The 18244-nt window shown below is 36.0% G+C and overlaps 1 protein-coding gene across 1 annotated transcript in view; it reads left to right on the top strand.

Annotated features, from left to right (window-relative positions):
- The window catches only part of LOC128865231 (opioid-binding protein/cell adhesion molecule homolog), a 283912-nt gene that overhangs the window by 133579 nt on the left and 132089 nt on the right, over positions 1-18244 (top strand). The window contains exon 4 of the mRNA XM_054105356.1: positions 10749-10907. Within this exon, the coding sequence (XP_053961331.1) occupies positions 10749-10907 (159 nt within the window). The remainder of the gene's footprint in view (positions 1-10748; positions 10908-18244) is intronic.

Genomic DNA, 18244 nt, shown 5'->3' with positions numbered 1-18244 from the left:
GAGGGCGAAAGTCGTTGGAGTGCGAAAGTCGTTTGAGCTGAACATAGGTACACACCGTATAATCTCGAAAAAGGCGATCAAATATCTTGGGGTCTGGATCGACACAAGACTTTGTTTCAGGCAGCATTTAATAAATGTAAGTTCCAAGGCCGCTTCCGTCAATAGTGCCTGACGTGACTTCTCCTTAATATTGGAGGGCCCCAGGGAAATCGCAGAAGACTACTGTCATTGGTTGCTGACTCTATAATTCTTTATGCAGCACCTATTTGGGTAGGAACCAAAAAGTCTAATCTACGGGAAATCACCCAGACATACAGGCAAGGCGCGCTGCGTGTAGCTTGCGCGTATATAGCGGTGTCTGATGATGCAATCTGCGTAATAGCTTGAAAGATACCTCTAAACCTCTTGGCAGATGAAATGTTTCGGCTCTATAACGGACAAGGAGCGCGGCCCACACCAGGAGGAAAAGCAGCGGAGCGACTGCTGACATTAGGTCGGTGGCAGCAGCGGTGGGATGAGTCACAAAGCGGACGTTGGATCTACAAACTCATACCCCGTGTTGCGTGGTTAATGAGAAAACATGAAGACACCGACTATCGCCTTTCGCAGTTGCTCAGCGGGCATGGCTGTTTTCAGGAATACCGGCACCGTTTTAAGCTGGCAGACAGCCCTTTCTGTCACAACTGCCCGAATACTGACGAAAACGCATAACACGTCATGTTTTATTGCGACCGCTTTAGAGAGGAACAAACTATCCTGGAGCAAGCCCTGGGCCATCTACCGTCCTCAAGCACCCTCATACGAGATATGTGCGCAACCAGCGGTGAGTGGGAGGCAGCGCCAACGTTCGCAGGTAAGATTATGACGCGACTTTGCCATATTGATTGAGAACGCAAAGTGTTTCAGCAACAGAGAAGGCGGACAGTTTCTGACGAATCGACAACAAGCACAAACGTTTAAGTGAAACACTCAATACAGTATCGTACAGAAGAAAAGACGGTAGTGAGTTAAGATAACACAACTGCAAGTTTTCCGATGTCTCCTTTACCTTGGAACCACCTACAAACACAGTGGGAGTAATTGGGACTATCAACGGTGTATAGCCTTCATATGCCTACAGGAGAGGAATCTGGGCGCAGGTACCTGTTGTGTTTTCGGACATAAGCGCGGCTCTACCAAGCTCAATGCTAAAAGAGCTAACATGGCCCTCACGTTAAACAAAAAGAGCATTCGCACTCTCACAGGCGCCCTCACGGGTCACTTCATCTGCAACAAACTCTTACATAAATTAGGCATAACTAACACCAGCACCTGCAGATTTTGCTACGAAGATGAGGAGTCTATAGAACATATCATCATGTCCGGGGTTGACGCATAGAAGGAAAAAGTTTTTAAGCAAGTTCATGCTTATAGATGAAGACCTACAATCACTCCCTCAGAAGGAGCTGGTACAATTCATAACCATACTTAACAGTCAATAGACAGCATAGGGTGCACAATAGATCGATGTGGTCGCAGTGCTAAAGGCCCAAGTTAAACCCTTTACTACCATTAACCATTAACGATGTGTTTTCGGACATAAGCGCGGCTCTACCAAGAAGTTATACTTTTGTGGTCCCAAGGTAGAATTAGCCGAGGGGGAGGATTGTTATAGTATAAGTGCGACCGTGCCCCACACACCACTGGTGTAACGGCGCCTTTGAGATGTTTCTGACATTTTGATTTCAACCTCCTTTAAAAAAAAACAAAAAAGCCCAGAGGATACTTAAGCTAATCCCGGAAGTTGTAAGCTGCTTGGACCATATGTCGAAGAATCGCCCTGGCCACTCCCAAGTGAGTGGTGATCAGTGACTTTCCTCACTTGCGTTTATTTCTACATATGGAACTATCCTCCTCTGGTCTAGCAGATTATAATAAAAAAATCATTCGAAGATCATTCTGTTTTGTATTATCATTTCAAGTTATTAAGCACTTAAAAACAACCTTTACTTATGTAAAATTATTATACCCATCTCTTGCTAAAGCTTGAGTGCTGTAACATTCACATCCTCGAACACATCAATAATTCTATTTCATAAACAACAATAATCTTGATTACAAATACTCTCAACTAGAGTCAATCAGTGCCACAAATATCAGTTCAAATATTTCGCAATATTTCCAGTCACTTGCATTTATAATCAGTTGCTTTAATTTGCCCGCAAGCCATTGAGCGCATAGTCATTTAAATCCAGCATCCATCCCGCTCCCATCTCATCAGCTGCATCTCGGCACCAACTACCCCACAAGAGTGCTCTATTTAATTCGATTTCAATAACTACAACAACAGCAATGACATCAATAGTATCCAGCAGCCAGTGTCCTTCTGCGGACTAAAGTCATAAGCAATGCATAAAAAATGCAATTAATTTGCCAACGTTACTTTACGTGGCTTGTTTTATGAATTTTTATTCGGTTTGTTTTTCTCATTTTGTTTTTGTTTTTTGTTTCTTTACTTTATTTAGATTACGTATGCAGCTATCACTATTTTATTTGTATAAATGTGTTTTATACATTTTCAGTTTAAGGAAGAGTGAAAGAGTGTTTGTGAGGCAGATCTATCAGTGCGCTTCGACAGGGTGTGTATGCAAAATGCTATGCCCGTCAGGAAATTCTATTTTTACTGAACTGCAGCAATTGAAGTGGATTTGCGGTCATGTCTAGATTGTAATTCATCTCTCTTTGTTTAGTCTAAAAGTAGTCCGAAAGTAACAAAGAACATAGCAAATATCTTAAACAAATTCAGCTGAACATAGTCACGTAAAAGTAGAAATTTTAAGCCAAAAATCAAAATTTTTTTCGAGTTATGAGATCGAACGACAAAAGAAGTTTTTTTCGTGAAAAAGCCGTTGAAAGTTTCAAAATATATGTATATAAGTAAACACTATGGCATCATTGAATAAGCAAGTTTTAAAGTACGAGTTAATACGTTTAGCTAGAAAACCAAAATTTATTTTTATATCCCATAGTGAAATATTCTACAGGTTGCCACCAATTGACAAATTGAATGTAATAAAAAAAAAAAATAAAATAAACTGCTCAAAAGTCGTAATTAAACGAAAGCTATTTGGGGCCAATTTAATCCAAAAATATTTATATGTAGGGTTGCCACCTAACCAAAAAATTATATCGATAATTAAATAAAAATATACATAGAAATATTTTAAAAGGGTTAAAATTGGAATTATTTACGTAAAAAATGTTCATACGGACATCAAGCAACAGCTGTTACCATTATATAAAAAAAGCTGGACTACTATTTAAAGACCATATATTATATTCCAATTTCTAGTAAAATCGATATAATAAAAAATGAAGAATTCAAAGTATATAGGGGAGAATGGGGAGTTGTGAGACACAGGGAGTTGTGAGACATTGTTACCGTTCGGCATTATTCATTTGTTTACATTCGATTTTAAGTGTCAACAAGTGTTCTCGATGCGATCTCACTTTTCAGCTAGCATTGGTCATATTTACACGCATTCGACGCGTCTCTCCAGTTACTGTGTTTTGGAATGTCTCGGTAAGTTTTTTCATCATTTGTTTTGCGATACATTCGAACAGTTGTTATAGCAAATTGCAAATGTCAATATATACAAATTATTAATTGTCCTATTAGCTTTGAATTTACACATTCACTTGGGCATGAACGTTCGATGTGTTTATGACTACGCGGCCATTTATAAAAAAAAACGATTTGGGGAGTTGTAAGACAACAAATATGGGGAGTTGTGAGACACCGTTTTTTTCGACGTTTTAATGCATCTTTCATAAGTATCTCGCAATATTCATGCATTGTTTGTATATATATCATCTGCAAAGGTGCAATGCCGAAAAAGTTAAGCAGAAACAACTCCATTCATTGCAATGTATGCGATCGAGCTGTGCACCTAAAGTGTGCCAATTTACGAACTGGTTATTATACATGTTCTCACTGCGAATCATCAGATTGATGTCATTGCATTTTTTATACACTTTTTTATAACAATTGTCTTTTCTTTTTTCTTTTTCATCTTAATAAAGAACTAACAACTGAAATAAGTAATTTTTATTGATTTAAACCATGGTGTCTCACAACTCCCCACATTTTTGTATTTTGTAATATATTATATTTTACATTATTATATACAATTTTAATTTTAAGGAATAGCTTCCAGTATTCATTGACTAAAGATTCCATCGTTGACATATGCAGAATATTGAGATTTTGAGTAATACGGGTCCAAAAACAAAACCCGTCTCAAAACTCCCCATTCTCCCTTACATATTTAAGTTAACAAAAAAAAACAAAAAACAACAAGCGTTGTACATATAACAGAATGGAAACTTTCAAGGCAGACAAAGAAAGAGGGAGAGACCCGAGAGAGAATGATAGAGAATGACAGAGAGAGAGAGAAAGAATATATGCCTAAATAAATTCACAACAGGTCACAAGCCGTGGCAACAACGCGCACTACTCCGTGCGTTTATCACCCTCACAAACGCAGCGATTCCAGAACCGCAGCAACGGAACAAATTACCGCAAGGCAACACCAATGAATCCGACGTCGGAATGGATAGCACTTTATAGTACGCACAGGCACTAGCCAGGAAACGGAAATGAGCGCCAATAATAGGCACTAAAAAACTACTCCAAAAAATTGGAACCCAAAAACGCCCCAAACAGTAGGCACCGAGGAAATATAACGCCAAAAAGGAGGCACCAAAAATATATTTCCTACAAGTTTGCACCAACAAACAAACGCCCAAAATTAGGCAATGTTATTCCGCACCAGAAATTAGCAACCACAAGGAAAAACTGAGGAAAAATAGCCTAAAATGTATCTAAGATATATAGAACGCATAGCTCTCTCTCTCCTTTTCCTCTACGTTATATCTTTTTTCTCTCTCGCGGAACAAAAATTCCTTCGGTTGGCTGTATGGCTTCGAAATTTTACTCTCGATTCTCGCTCGTTCATCGACGCCTAGGAAGTTCCACTTTATTATTTAAACATTTATAGAAATTCAAACGAAAATTCTAAAATATTTGTAAAAATTAAAACAAAAATTCAAAAATATTGAACGAAAATTCTTAGTAAGCATAACTGTGTAGCACATCAAATAATAAAAAAAAATTAATTTTTAAAACAAATTTATAAAAAAAATTTCATTTATAAAAAAATTGTTTTTTCAACAAAGTTCAAAATTAAAACAAAGTTCTCTAATAAAAGCCGCTAAAACCTTATATGAGTCGAAATTTTCAGATTCGATTTGCCCAAGTGGGTTATCATTGGAAAGGTTGTAAGTCAATCGATATTTCAGTTTGATTATCTGCATAATTTTTCCAACAAAGTGTTTTTTAAGTCACTACTTTTTAATTTTCAAAATTTTCCAATTTTTCATATTCCCAAGCTTTTTCTGTTTTCCTCAAATTCAACAGAACTATATTCGTAAAAAGTTTTAAAAACATAAATATTTTCCGACAGGTAAAATCTTTCCAGTGATACCCAACTATGCAAATCTGATTAGGAAATGTCAGCTTTTATAAGGTTTTAGTAGCACTTTTTAGAGGCATTGTTGATTCTTGCCAACGTCATAACTTCTGTGAGAAAATCTAAAATTTTTGTTTAACTCTTAAACAAAAGATAGGCCTGAAAAGACTTATTGACTATCATAAAGAGTGATTTTCTATAAAAAATGCTATTAAAAACTTAACATTTCAAGTCATCAATAACCAAATAATTTTTGACAGAACTGTGAAAAAAATAAAAATATATCTTTTCTAATACCTTTGGAGATATTACGAAATTATTGGGAGAATAATAGGTTGTGTTCTATAAAAAAATGCAAATAAAACTATAGCATTTTAGCATTAGAACTAAAGAAAACTAAGGTTGCTAGTAGGCTATTAAATGCAAAATTTATAAACAAAGAAAAAATATACGAGAACATACAAGCCTAAGTGCGTAGTGCGATGAACAGTTGAGCTAGCTAGATCGGGGATCTGTGAGTAAGAGAATTGGAATCCCCTTAACTATATGTAGTCTGCAACTACAAAAGTGGGCCTCGCGTCAACCGAATGAATGCTGGACAAGTACACAAATTTGAGAGAACACGAGATCATTCTGGTCGCGTGTAGATCGGGGGCACTCAAGGGAGTTTCTAAGGTTAACAAAGCCTAAGCCGACGAATTTTGTAAGTTCCCATAACGGACATTGACCGCCATGTTATGAGACTCGGCATTGCTTCGATTCCTTTCTTCGCCAACTGTCCGGCGGACATCTTTGCCCTATCCTGTTTTCGCGGGACTAAGATTCCTGCATCTTGCTTTTCACTTCCTTGCAATGCCTGAGGTTGGCTAAATCTTGTTTTCTTCTAGTGTTACTAAAAGGATAAGTCCATTTCCATCAGTTTGATTATGAATTTGCCAAGATTTGCGAGAAATCGAAGACCTTGTTACAGAGGCTTGCTACGTTTAATCCAGAATGGCTAAAATTATGCGGAATAGAAATTATTTCCATATATTTCGAATGTTCCAAGTATGAACTAGACACTAAGGGAGTGAGTTATTCAATGCAATTCTGCGAACTAAGAGGAGAACACTCAGTTATTGATAATTGTTGGTTTGCCGCGCTCTTCAAGCGAAAACAAAAACATATTTTTATGCGTTTTTAATTAACCGCCGCAACTTCTGCAGTGTCAAGTGGTAGAAAAACTTGAACCAAAAACGAAAATCAAAAAAAAAACCTAAAAAGCAAAACAAATATCATAACATAAAAATATACAGCGTAAAAAATTCGAGTTCGTAAGAGCAGGTCAACAATAACTAACTTTACTCTACTGCGCCAATATTTTCCTGGGCAGTTGGACGCTGGTATCCATAGCGCTTAAATCAACAAGAACTGCAGATCACCATTTCTGTCCCCCGCTACTTTTATAGCATTTCAGCAACTCTCAACGCATACGGCTGCAGAGAAAGAGTACACAAATGTTATTTGCTTTGCGTTTTTCGACTAACGTTTTTCATTTGATGTATTTTGTTTTTTTTTTTTTATTATACTTTCGTTTTTCTTTTTTTTTAACTTCATGTTACTCACCACAATTGCGAAAATATTTTTCATGAAAATATTAAAATTTCAACCTCAGCGTTGATGAGTTTTTAAAATTGCCACAGAATACACAAACAATAACATGTGCCACTGGTGTTTGTGGGTAAATGGAATTTTTTGTGCAGAGTTTTCCAATTTTGGTACATGAAAAAATGCACCAAAAAATTACTGCTGGAAAAAATTCAAAAAATATATAACAGCGTAGATGCCATGTAATCATTATTTAAATACAAGGGAATGACTGCAAGTGGTGTTTTTGAAATTTTTTTAATTGTTTTAATTTTTGTTTTTTTAATTTTACTTTTGTTTTTTTTTTTGTTTATGTAAGAAAATTTTTTATTTCAGTTCAGACTATGCATAAATTAAATGATGACACCCGCTTGCTATGTAAATAAATATTTCCAAATTGCTAAAATGTATACTCTTTAAAATGTAAATTTTTTTTATCTGGTAAATGTTTAGTAAAAATCTGCTGTTCCTTTTTCCTAAATATTAATATATCATTCGCATATTTGTATTTAATTGATTTGATTGATAAAAATAAACTTTTCTAAACTGGTATAAAATTAGAAAACTTTTGCAGGCGAAATTAAAGCGACGTTTTCCAAATAAAAATTACAGTTGAAGATAAAGACTGAAAATTGAAAAAATAGCATCGTACTTCGATCATATTTGACAGGTACAGGCAATCAATGGACAGCTTACACGGCGGGCTTGAACATGAGACAGGTTTGGTAAAAATGTAATACGAAAAGGCCAACGGGGATTTGGTACTGGCTACTCATATATGTGAAATCACTTTAGTTTGAAGTTCTACGCGCACTTGCACTCATTTATGTGAAAAAACCTAAATTGTCGACTATTTCGCACTGATCGAAATCAAAAATATTTTATAACGGGTGACTTTTTAGCTATTATCTTTTTAAACAGTTGGTTTAAACAGTGTTTTGTTTCACTGTCAAACATCTTCAGTTTAGTCTATAATTTAACCACGAATCGTCTTACAAACGAACTACGCTTGCAAATCATTGAATTTTATTATAAAAATATGATTTCTGTTAAGAAAGTTTATCGCGCTCTTCTTCCATTTTATGGTCGGTTTAATCGACCCACTGAAGCGGCTATTCGAGCTATTGTGACTAAATTTAGAACCAAATTTACATTATTGGACATCGTAGAGTGCGAACTGAAGAAAATATCGCAGCTGTATCGGCCAGTGTTAATGATGACCATCAATTATCGATTCGCAGCAATGGGGCCTCTGTTACTCAACAACGTGGAAATTTTGCGAAAGGATTTAGGTGTGAAGCCTTTCAAAATATAGCTGGTGAAAGAATTGAAGCCGAACGACCTACCGCAATGCAGAATTTTTGGTGAATGGGCTCTTGGAAAGTTGGCCACTTTTTTATCGAAAAATTGTGTTCAGCGACGAAGCTCATTTTTGGATCAATGGGTACATAAATAAGCAGAATTGTCGATTTTGGAGTGAAGATCAGACAGAAGAATTACAAGAGCTACCAATGTATCCAGAAAAGGTCACAGTCTGGTGCGGTTTATGGGCTGGAGGTATCATTGGACCGTACTTCTTCAAAGATGCTGCGAATCGTAACGTAACTGTGAATGGTGAGCGCTACCGTGAAATGATATCCAACTTTTTTTTGTCCAAAATGCAAGAGCTTGACTTGCATGAAGTTCGGTGAACATTTTATTTCACGGTCGGTACCTGTCAATTGACCAACCAGATCGTGCGATATAACGCCTTTAGGTTATTTTTTGTGGGGCTATGAAGCGCAGTCGCGGTCAACATTTGCATGAAATAATCTTCAAACATTAAATTATATGTTCTGTACTATCGATTTAAATAAAAATTGCATGTATTTTTCTGAAGTCTACGTGTGTTTTTTTGAAAAACTTTCCTATAGCTCTTAAAAATGGTCCTATATTTGAGCGCATTTTTATTAAAAAAATATTTTCTTTATTTATTTTAAAGCTCATTTTTATCAAAAAAAGGGTTTTTTATTTATTTGAAGCCCATTTTTATTACGCAAGTATATTTTTATTTGTTTTGAAGCGGATGTTTATCAAAAAAGAATATATTTTTTTTAATTTATTTTAAGGCTCATTTTTATTAATTATATTTTTTAATGGCGCTTTTTTTTAATTTTTTTCATTTATTTTAAAACTAATTTTTGTTACAAAAAACTATTTATTTTTCATTTATATTAAGTCACGTTTGACCCATTTTTGTTAATTTTTTCTTATTTTATTATATATTTTAAAGCGCATTTTATGTTCTAATTAGTTGACATTGTCGTAAAATACATGCGCGGATTTGCTCTAGCGTAAAATTCATTAGAAAATATGATGATTTTTATTCACATTTATAACTTAACGTACCGTACAACTTTTTATATACCTATAAACAAAACAATATTTGTCCACGAATTTTGAATTGAAAAATGTTTGCCCACACAAGTTTACACGCATATAAATAAATATACTTTTAATGCAAATATGCTTATGTATATGTTACCCGTGGCAACAAGTGTTACCGCTAAACAATTATGGCATTATTTTTCTCAACTTTTCAGCTGTCCAAGCGAAAATATGCGCAACAAAGCCTGAAAATATGATTTCAAAAATTTAACCAAAAACTAGTTATGCACTCCAAAAAATTAATACTCAGTTTTAAGCAAAATGCGTTGCGCGAGTATAACTATAAAACATGAAATAGCTAAGCGGAATGAAAAATAATGGAATAAAGTTTAGAAAAAAACCAAAACAAAAAAACCTCATATAACAGATAGTTATTCATTAAACTCGCCTGCAGCTAGAAATGCCAACGATATGCGACTAACAAAATATTTACTTTTCTCTTTCTTTTCTCCTCTGCTTATCTCTCGTTTTTCGTGCATTTTTCCGCTGCTCGCACAAAACATCAACCGACTACTCAACAACTGGCGGATCATGTCCACTTTGGAAATCCAACGTTATGACTATTTTCCCACGCATACATGCGCGCACAATGTTGCTGTTAACAACGTACTTACATACATACATAATAACAACTATGACAACAATAATAACAACAACAACAATGTAAACTAAAAATCATTGCAACTGATGCTGTCGCTGATATACCTACATTTCATTGGCCTGCTGCTACTCAACATCAACAACATCATACCACCGCTTGGCACTCCATTCTACCTACCGGCAATTTAAACATTTCAACGCTGCTGTTACAATAACGCTGACGCTTGTGCTGATGCATGCACCCTCTGCTACCACCACCTTCAATCACGTGTAACGTCAAAATCGTCTGTTGCAACATGTTGATAATGACGCCGACGACGACGACGATGATGATGATGATGCCTGTGACCATCATGTCAACGCCGTGCAACGCAACATCAACAATGTAACAACAACCATAACATCTCCACAAACTATATGAAAACCAAAATAAAAACAACGAAAAAAAAAAACAAAATACATTTTAACAATGGCCCTTTGCAACAAAATAATGAAATGTTGTTCGACGCTCTTACACTGCTCCTCCTTTTTGAAATATCACTTTTTACCCGCTTGCATTGTTGCCCCACTTCGTCGCGAACGCAGTGCCACCCGATATTCTCGATTATCCAACCAGCACTGATATGGTAATACGAGAGGGTTCGAATGTTACGCTGAAATGTGCAGCAATTGGCTCACCAACACCGACCATCACATGGCGGCGAGAGGGTGGCGAGCCCATACCACTGCCCAATAACTCTGAAGGTAAGTGAAAGCAACCACTTCTATTACGGGTATAAGTCTAAGTGAAAATGGTAATTTTACTGCAAACAAATATGCGAACATACTGAATATTAATTTGGATTTTGTTTTGAAAGGAACAAAAAACTATTTCATTCAATGCGTTACTAGCAATTTTGCTCTATCAAAGGTAATGGATATTTTATTTAGATGGAAGTGCTGGATAAACCTGAAAGCCATGGCTTTTCGGATGCTAGTTGGCTACTGGTGTAGTTTTTATTTTAAATTTTTTAGAGGTAATCAGCTAGCGGGAATAAGCGTTCCCTTGAATTGTTTATATAGACATGATACCTCTCTACTTTTTTCTACAAGGATAATGCGCATTGCACATGGTGTTAAAGAGATGAATGTAAAAATATATACGTAGCAGGGTGAGGAAAAAAATCAACTCTTGATGATGAGTTAATATGTAATTAAGAATTATTGGACTATTTTTTCTTCCATATACATATATAAAAAAATGAATAAATATATAATTGTTGCGTATACTTCTTTTAGGTGTTTGGTCGAGCTCCTCCTCCTATTTGTGGTGTGTGTCTTGATGTTGTTACACAAACGGAAGGGCCTACAGTTTTAAGCCGAATTCGAAATGCAAATCGATTTTTATGAGGAGCTTTTTCATGTCAGAAATTCATGTCAGAGGTTTGTCATTGCCAATAGAGGGGCGACAGATACTGGAAAAAACTTTCTTCTATCACTTGGCGTTTCACGCACAGAAATTCGAACCTATCCCCTCCCGAATGCTAGTCACGCACCAACCCAATTGGCTCGGTTTCTCCTAGTAAGATCCTATGCATCTACACGGAAAATGAGCCTGGATGGCTCCAGGATTGAGCACGGTTCCGGCTCTGGAGTCTACGTGGAATCCAGCGGAACAAAACTGCACTTTGCTCTTGGAATGCATGCATTTGTGTTTCAAGCGGAGGTGTATGTTAGACAGCCCCCAACCAAATCGGGGGTAGTCGAAGCCTGCTAATCCAGGCTGAAATATGTTGGTAGACATAATAGCCTGATGCTAGCATGGATCCCGGGACACGTGGGTATCGTGGATAACAAGACTACTGACTCTTTAGCTAGGATGGACTTTGAGACCAACTGGTTTGGCCTGGAGCCCGATCTGCCACTCACTTCTGCCATCAACGCCATGGTTAGCAAATGGGTTACTACAACCCACAAGCAAGCTTGCTGGCTAAGAGAAGCTGCGGATAAACTAGACTGATGTTACCTGTCAGGCCCGACCGACTGTCGCGAATCCTCATTTCATTAAGCAGATGGAACTGCAGACAGCTGGTTTGACTGAAAACGGGCCACTTTCTGTGGACGAAGTACATGGAAAGGGTGGGCATCTCAGACAGTGTACTCTGCCCAGCTTTTCAAGAGGAGTATGAGACGGCGGACCAATTGCTGTTCGTCTGCCCCGCCTTCGCTCGAATCAGGCTTGTGGTCTTTGGCACGGATGTGTTAAGAAGCGACCATCTTGGCTCCTTGGCACCACAAGACCTACTCAGGTATTTTCGGAGGTCGGGTAGATTTAAAGAAAATTAAAAGGGAACCCGAGTGCCGCACAATGGCTTTAATTATGTCTGAGTGCTGTACTTGCTAGTTGTCCCGACAGAAAAAAAAATCGGCTACGGCGGCTGATTCTATCTTAGTGAAGCAATGGTTAACCAATTTCAAGTAAAATGATTTAAGTATTTCGGGCGTTATCGTCAATATTTCTGAAAATTTGTTAATTTGTAGGTTGTTGTGTTATAAGCAGGAAAACTGAAAAATTAGAAACAATTAATAATTTTTAAAATTATTTTGAGTCAAGTAATACTTTGTACCATTATTTTAAGAGCAGAAATCGAACCGATAAAAAAAACCAAAAATTCACCCCACCCTAATATATATACACGTACCGAGAATCGTACGATTTGCAGTCGATACGATTTCGAAAATATTTTTCAAGATATTTAATAAAACAAAAACTCAGCACTTTGTGGATATATCATTAATTAGAGGGATCGAGAAGAAACGTCGTTTCTGCGCATGTCAATGCTTCTTTAAGAGTTCATTTCGTAGTTGAAATTCGTGCCAGAGACATTTCAAAGTTAGGTTAAAGAGTAAGTTGTGAAATCTTAAACAATAAATTTTCTTTCGCCATTTTGAGTCAAATGGCTAGCCAAATACCAGAAGATATTCGAGTCCGCTATAGCATGCTTTTGGAGTTTCATAGCCCTGACAGTGCGGCGGTCGTTCCCAAAAAGCTTAAATGTTCGTAAACTTCTCTAAAACTAGAGGATATTTACAGATTTACCAAAGAATCTAGAAAATTGTCAGAAGACGAACTACCCTTGTCTCTGCCTCTATTCTTTCCATTCCCTTTCTCCTTTCCTCCTTGACTATCTACCCTCTTTCCAGAGCGCTAAATGCAATGGCCTAAAAAGAGTGTTTTAGAAGCCACCAAATCTCTTTGTGCTCCTTGGCTTGACCAAATCAAATTTCAATTTCAAATTTTAAGCTTCGTATTTATAAACCAACCCCAATATTACGGGATCCCGAGATTCGGTTCTATGGAGTTCAGTGATTAGCATCTCTACGTATTTATTTACGCAGTTCTATTTATATTAACCCGCTCACTCCCGCACTTCTTCTCCCAGCACCAAGTGTACTCGGTCTAAGTGCCTGCACGTGTCGTGGTTTCCCATGCCACATAGCAGCATATTGCATTTCCACGTAACTGACATTCTCTAGTGGCTTGGTGCTTGTTGCATGTTGCTTGTTGTACATTGCATATTGTGCGGTTAGACACAACACAATCAATACAACACCAAACTTAACCAATGCAATATGATACACAGCCTATGGGATGTTAGCGAGTGAAGTGGCAAATGCAACGAGCCATGCATAAGAGCAGCGGCTGCGATGCAAGCAATAACAAAAACACTAGTTAAACAAAAAAATTAAAGGTAAATGTGTGAAAATTGCCAACAACTAAGCTATCGACGATAGCAACACATTATAGGAATCGACTTATTGCTACGCATTGATTAATTTTGTAATTAATTTTGTACTGCTGTAATTGTAGAAGCTAGTTATTCATTTTTTGCGAAGCTGTGGATTATTGTGGATTAAGGTAGACTTAAGCTACGAGTCCTTCACAATTCTTAGAGTATTTGAGTTCATCTCCAAGTCGGATTATCATTGCGTGCTCACGATGTATACCACCGGAATATTTCCCATCCATATCCTTCCAAGTGAGAAATGAAAGAGGTGCAGTATTTCGAAATAGAGCTTGATGAGCCTGTTCGTGAACGCCTACACTTTGGATGGTAAGATTGGTGGAGGAGTTTTTTGCGAGAAGTTTCCATCAAATTCAAACGATCTACCGTGTGTTCAAGCACTATAGTTCATTACAAGCGAAGGTGGCTGTCTAGAGGACAAAAAGGAATTATCTCAGCATCTAATCATCAAATGACCTGCTCTCACTGGACTAATATTCAGCTTTTCTTGTTTTTTGCTCCACTAAAAATTTGGAGTTCACACGCCTTATGAATTTCTTCAGTGGTAGGAAGCCGTTAACAGAGCCGTAAGTAGTCATCGTTCGGTATTCCTTCTTCTGTACTAATAATATTCCAGGAAACTGCTGGGTTTATGAACTTGCTAAACAGATACCAGGGCTCCCTCGACTACATCTGGTCTGCTATATGAAAGGTAAGCTTCGCTTCAACTCAACTCAAAGAGCACTGAATAAAAACTCAGGCTTCTAAGATCGGGAAATTCTTCTGGCAAAGTCTAAATCGAAGACGCTTGAGAAGGCTTCTAAGGTTAACAAAGCCTCAGCTATCGATTGTTGTATGTAGCTATTCTCTCTGCTCATTTTAATCGTTCGAAATTCAAGCCATGAGACTTGTCTATACATCGTCTGTGAAACCGAATGACTGTTCAATGCGCAAAACATAGTTAATATAAAGAAAGATGAAAATAAAAATAAATAAATAATAAGTACACTTTTTGCAGCGGTGACCCCCTTCTAACTGGGAGAAATCGAGGAAAGGAACAAAAAGTTTTGAAGTGAAACTTCTAAGGCGTCGATGGACGAGCGAGAATGGAGAGTAAAATTTCAAGGCCATGCAACGTTTTGGGCAATTTCGTTCTGCGAGAGAGAAAAAAGATATAACGTAGAGGAAAAGAAGAGAGAGAGCTACACCTTATATATATCTTACAAACAGTTTAAGCTATTTTTACTGAGTTTATATTTTTGGTGCCTACTTTTCGGCGTTATATTTGGTGCCTTCTGTTTGGGGCGTTTTTGGTCCAAATTTTTTAGCGTTTTTTTGGTGCCTACTTTTTGGCGCTTATTTCCGTTTCCTGGCTAGTGCTTGTGCTTACTATAAAGTGCTATCCATTTCGGCGTCGGATTAATTGGTATTGCCTGGCTGTAATTTGTGCCGTTGTTGCGGTACTGGGATCGCTGCGCGTGTGCGGGTGATAAACGCTCGGAGTAGTGTGCGTTGTTTTTTGAAGTATTATAGGGTATTTTTTAAGAACTTCAGAACTTAAAATGGTAATACAAAATAAAAATATTATTCGAATGAAATTTTTTTACTAAATTGTGATAAATAATTGCATGGTTTTAGCATCCAATTTTTGACTACTTTTTCCAATAAATCTTGCTCTATGGCATCAACAGTGACCTATGTCGTCTTGAACGAACCAACTGTCGCCAATGTTTAGCTGAATAATTTTTTGACACAAAAATCCCACACGCAATAGACACTTTACAGAGGAATAATCTAAGCCAATATAATACGAAAGAAGCATTGGAAGCATAATTAGTTCTAACCATCTCAAACCAGAAAATATCATTACTTCGTAAGCTTCGCTGAGGAATATTGAAACTAATTTTCTAGAGTGACGATCGGAAGTCAATCAGCCCACTTATCAAATCGAAAACTGACAAATGAGGGAGAGAATAGTCCTCCTTGTATCTAATGCTTTTAGCTTAAACAGCAAGCATCGACTTTTATAAGAAGGAATTGGATCTGTCAAATGTAAAGAACACAAAACATAATGGACAAAGACTTCTGGACACTTTTAAGCCTACTAATATGAGATGCATAATGTGGAATCCACTGAGCATTCAAGCTTGGAATGCAAAATAAAGATAGATAATAATTCTAGAGTATCTGGATCAACAAAGTCGACGCTAAATATTCGAATGAAAGCAAATACACAGATTTGACTTTGCAATGGTGTAATTTAAATTCCAAGCCATTGAACTGTATCGAAAAGATACACTGTCGAATTTACTTATTCACTATTATGGCAACTATTGCAATAACAACTTTGGAGAATGAAAGATAACTTTCATTAGAACGTCGATTCAAAACATATTAAAGAATTACTATGTCATAAGGTTCAATGGGGCGGCAGATCTTCTTATATTATATGTATGTACATATATAAAGGCTTAATTCCTACGGTGGACAAGATTTAGGAAAATTTTTTTACAAAAAGCGATAAGTCGAAATCAAAATACAGATTTTTGTTTTCAATTTTCATGTAATTTCGCACTTTTTTTACGCTGTTTATTTGTTTCATTCTGATTTTGATTTAATTCACTTACATCTAAAATTATTTGTTTTTAGCGAAGTTTTTTTTATCTTCCTTCATGTATGTGCACATATAAAGGTATGCACCTGAATATGCAAGTCTATATTTAAGTTTTTTTTTACTTCTTGCAGGTAAAGTATTGTAAGAAATCCTAGAAATATTCACTTCCTTTATAAAAAGCTCCGCCTGAAAAAAAATCCTGGTGGTTCCAAGTTAAATATTTAACCCTGACTTTTCAAGAGGGAAACACAAAGGTGATACATAATTTTTTTTTTTTTTTTAATTTTTTTGTTTTTGCGTTTTAGTTTTTTACAATCACAGCCTAAAGAACCGTGCACGAAATTTTCCCCAAAAAAGTGGAGAAAAAATATTGTATTTCAAAACAATTTTTACATTTTCGTTTTCTCAGACGCACAAAAAAAATTTCACGTACGAAAACCACACAAACAACGAACTTCAAGTCTCGTCGCAGCGAAGTGACCTGAGCATATTTTTTCGTAAAGTGGAAATTCAGTACTGTTGCACGCATAAATCGAAACCTATGTCAGTGGTACATGTAAGTAAGATAAGTCAGTAACAAATGCATTCACTTTTAAGGGCCAACCTGTAGTTGTAAAAAACTCAATCATTTTTTGTTTTAAATGGTGACTATTTGGACTAGCTTTGACTATTTATTTGTTTTTTATTAAACTTTCTCTTTTCAATTTTATAGTAGATTTTTTAATTTTGTTTTTTTGTTTTCTTATTTAACTTTTTTATTTATTTTTTTTTTTTTAGTTTTTTTAAACATAATTTATATTACAACAAAAACCAAATAACTTCAAGTTTTAAACGTTGCACACACTCTTAAAAAGTCAAGAGATTTTCAAAAATTTTCAAACTTTTTGAATACAGTTTTTAGAAAAATGTTGCGAGTCCAGTTCTGCCATATAACGAATACTAAAATTTTTTTAAATAGAGAAATTTTACAAAACAACCAGAAAAGAAATTGTCTTCGACATCAAAGCGAATATTGAGCCACTTCGCACTTGGACTACTCCATTATTATACCAAAATGATGAGCCACCCTTTAATTGTATTAAAATTCAAGTGGCTATAAAAATGCATACCAAAAATTTTGGTTATAAGTTTGAAATTTTCATGAAAATTTGTTGTAGTTTTGTACAAAATCGGAAACTTTAAGCCATGAGATTTTTAATGTAGTATGAACAACATTTATATAAGAAAATTAAAAAAAGTGCGTGTAGTGTAGTACACCTAACAAAAGTGAAAATTTCAAGGCAGACAAAGAAAGAGACCCGATAGAGAATGAGAGAGAGAGAAAGAATATAGGTATATCTACATAAATTCACAATATTTGCAGAGAATACAAATAGACAAAGTTTACAAAAAAAAAAACAAAAACAAACAGCAGCTGAGCGTATTCCCGCTTAATGTATGACAATGAACAATTGTTTTTGTACTCTAGCTTTAAAGAAAAACTTACGTGTAGGTGTGTAAGTATATATGTATGGTATGTAATAGGACTATGAATAAGTTCGTGCGGTTTTTTTTTCGAAATTTGAAACTTTATTGACGTAAAATGGTTACAAATTTAATATTCAAAATATTGTCCATCGCTTACTACTACTTTTTCCCATCTTTCTGGCAATTCACGGATTCCCTTTGTGAAAAATTCGGTCGGTTTTGCCGCAATCCACGAA

This window comes from Anastrepha ludens, chromosome 5 (assembly GCF_028408465.1).
Source record: "Anastrepha ludens isolate Willacy chromosome 5, idAnaLude1.1, whole genome shotgun sequence".
NCBI lineage: Eukaryota > Metazoa > Arthropoda > Insecta > Diptera > Tephritidae > Anastrepha > Anastrepha ludens.
The sequence above is the reverse complement of the archived record's forward strand: the minus strand, read 5'-3'. Positions and strand labels throughout refer to the sequence as shown.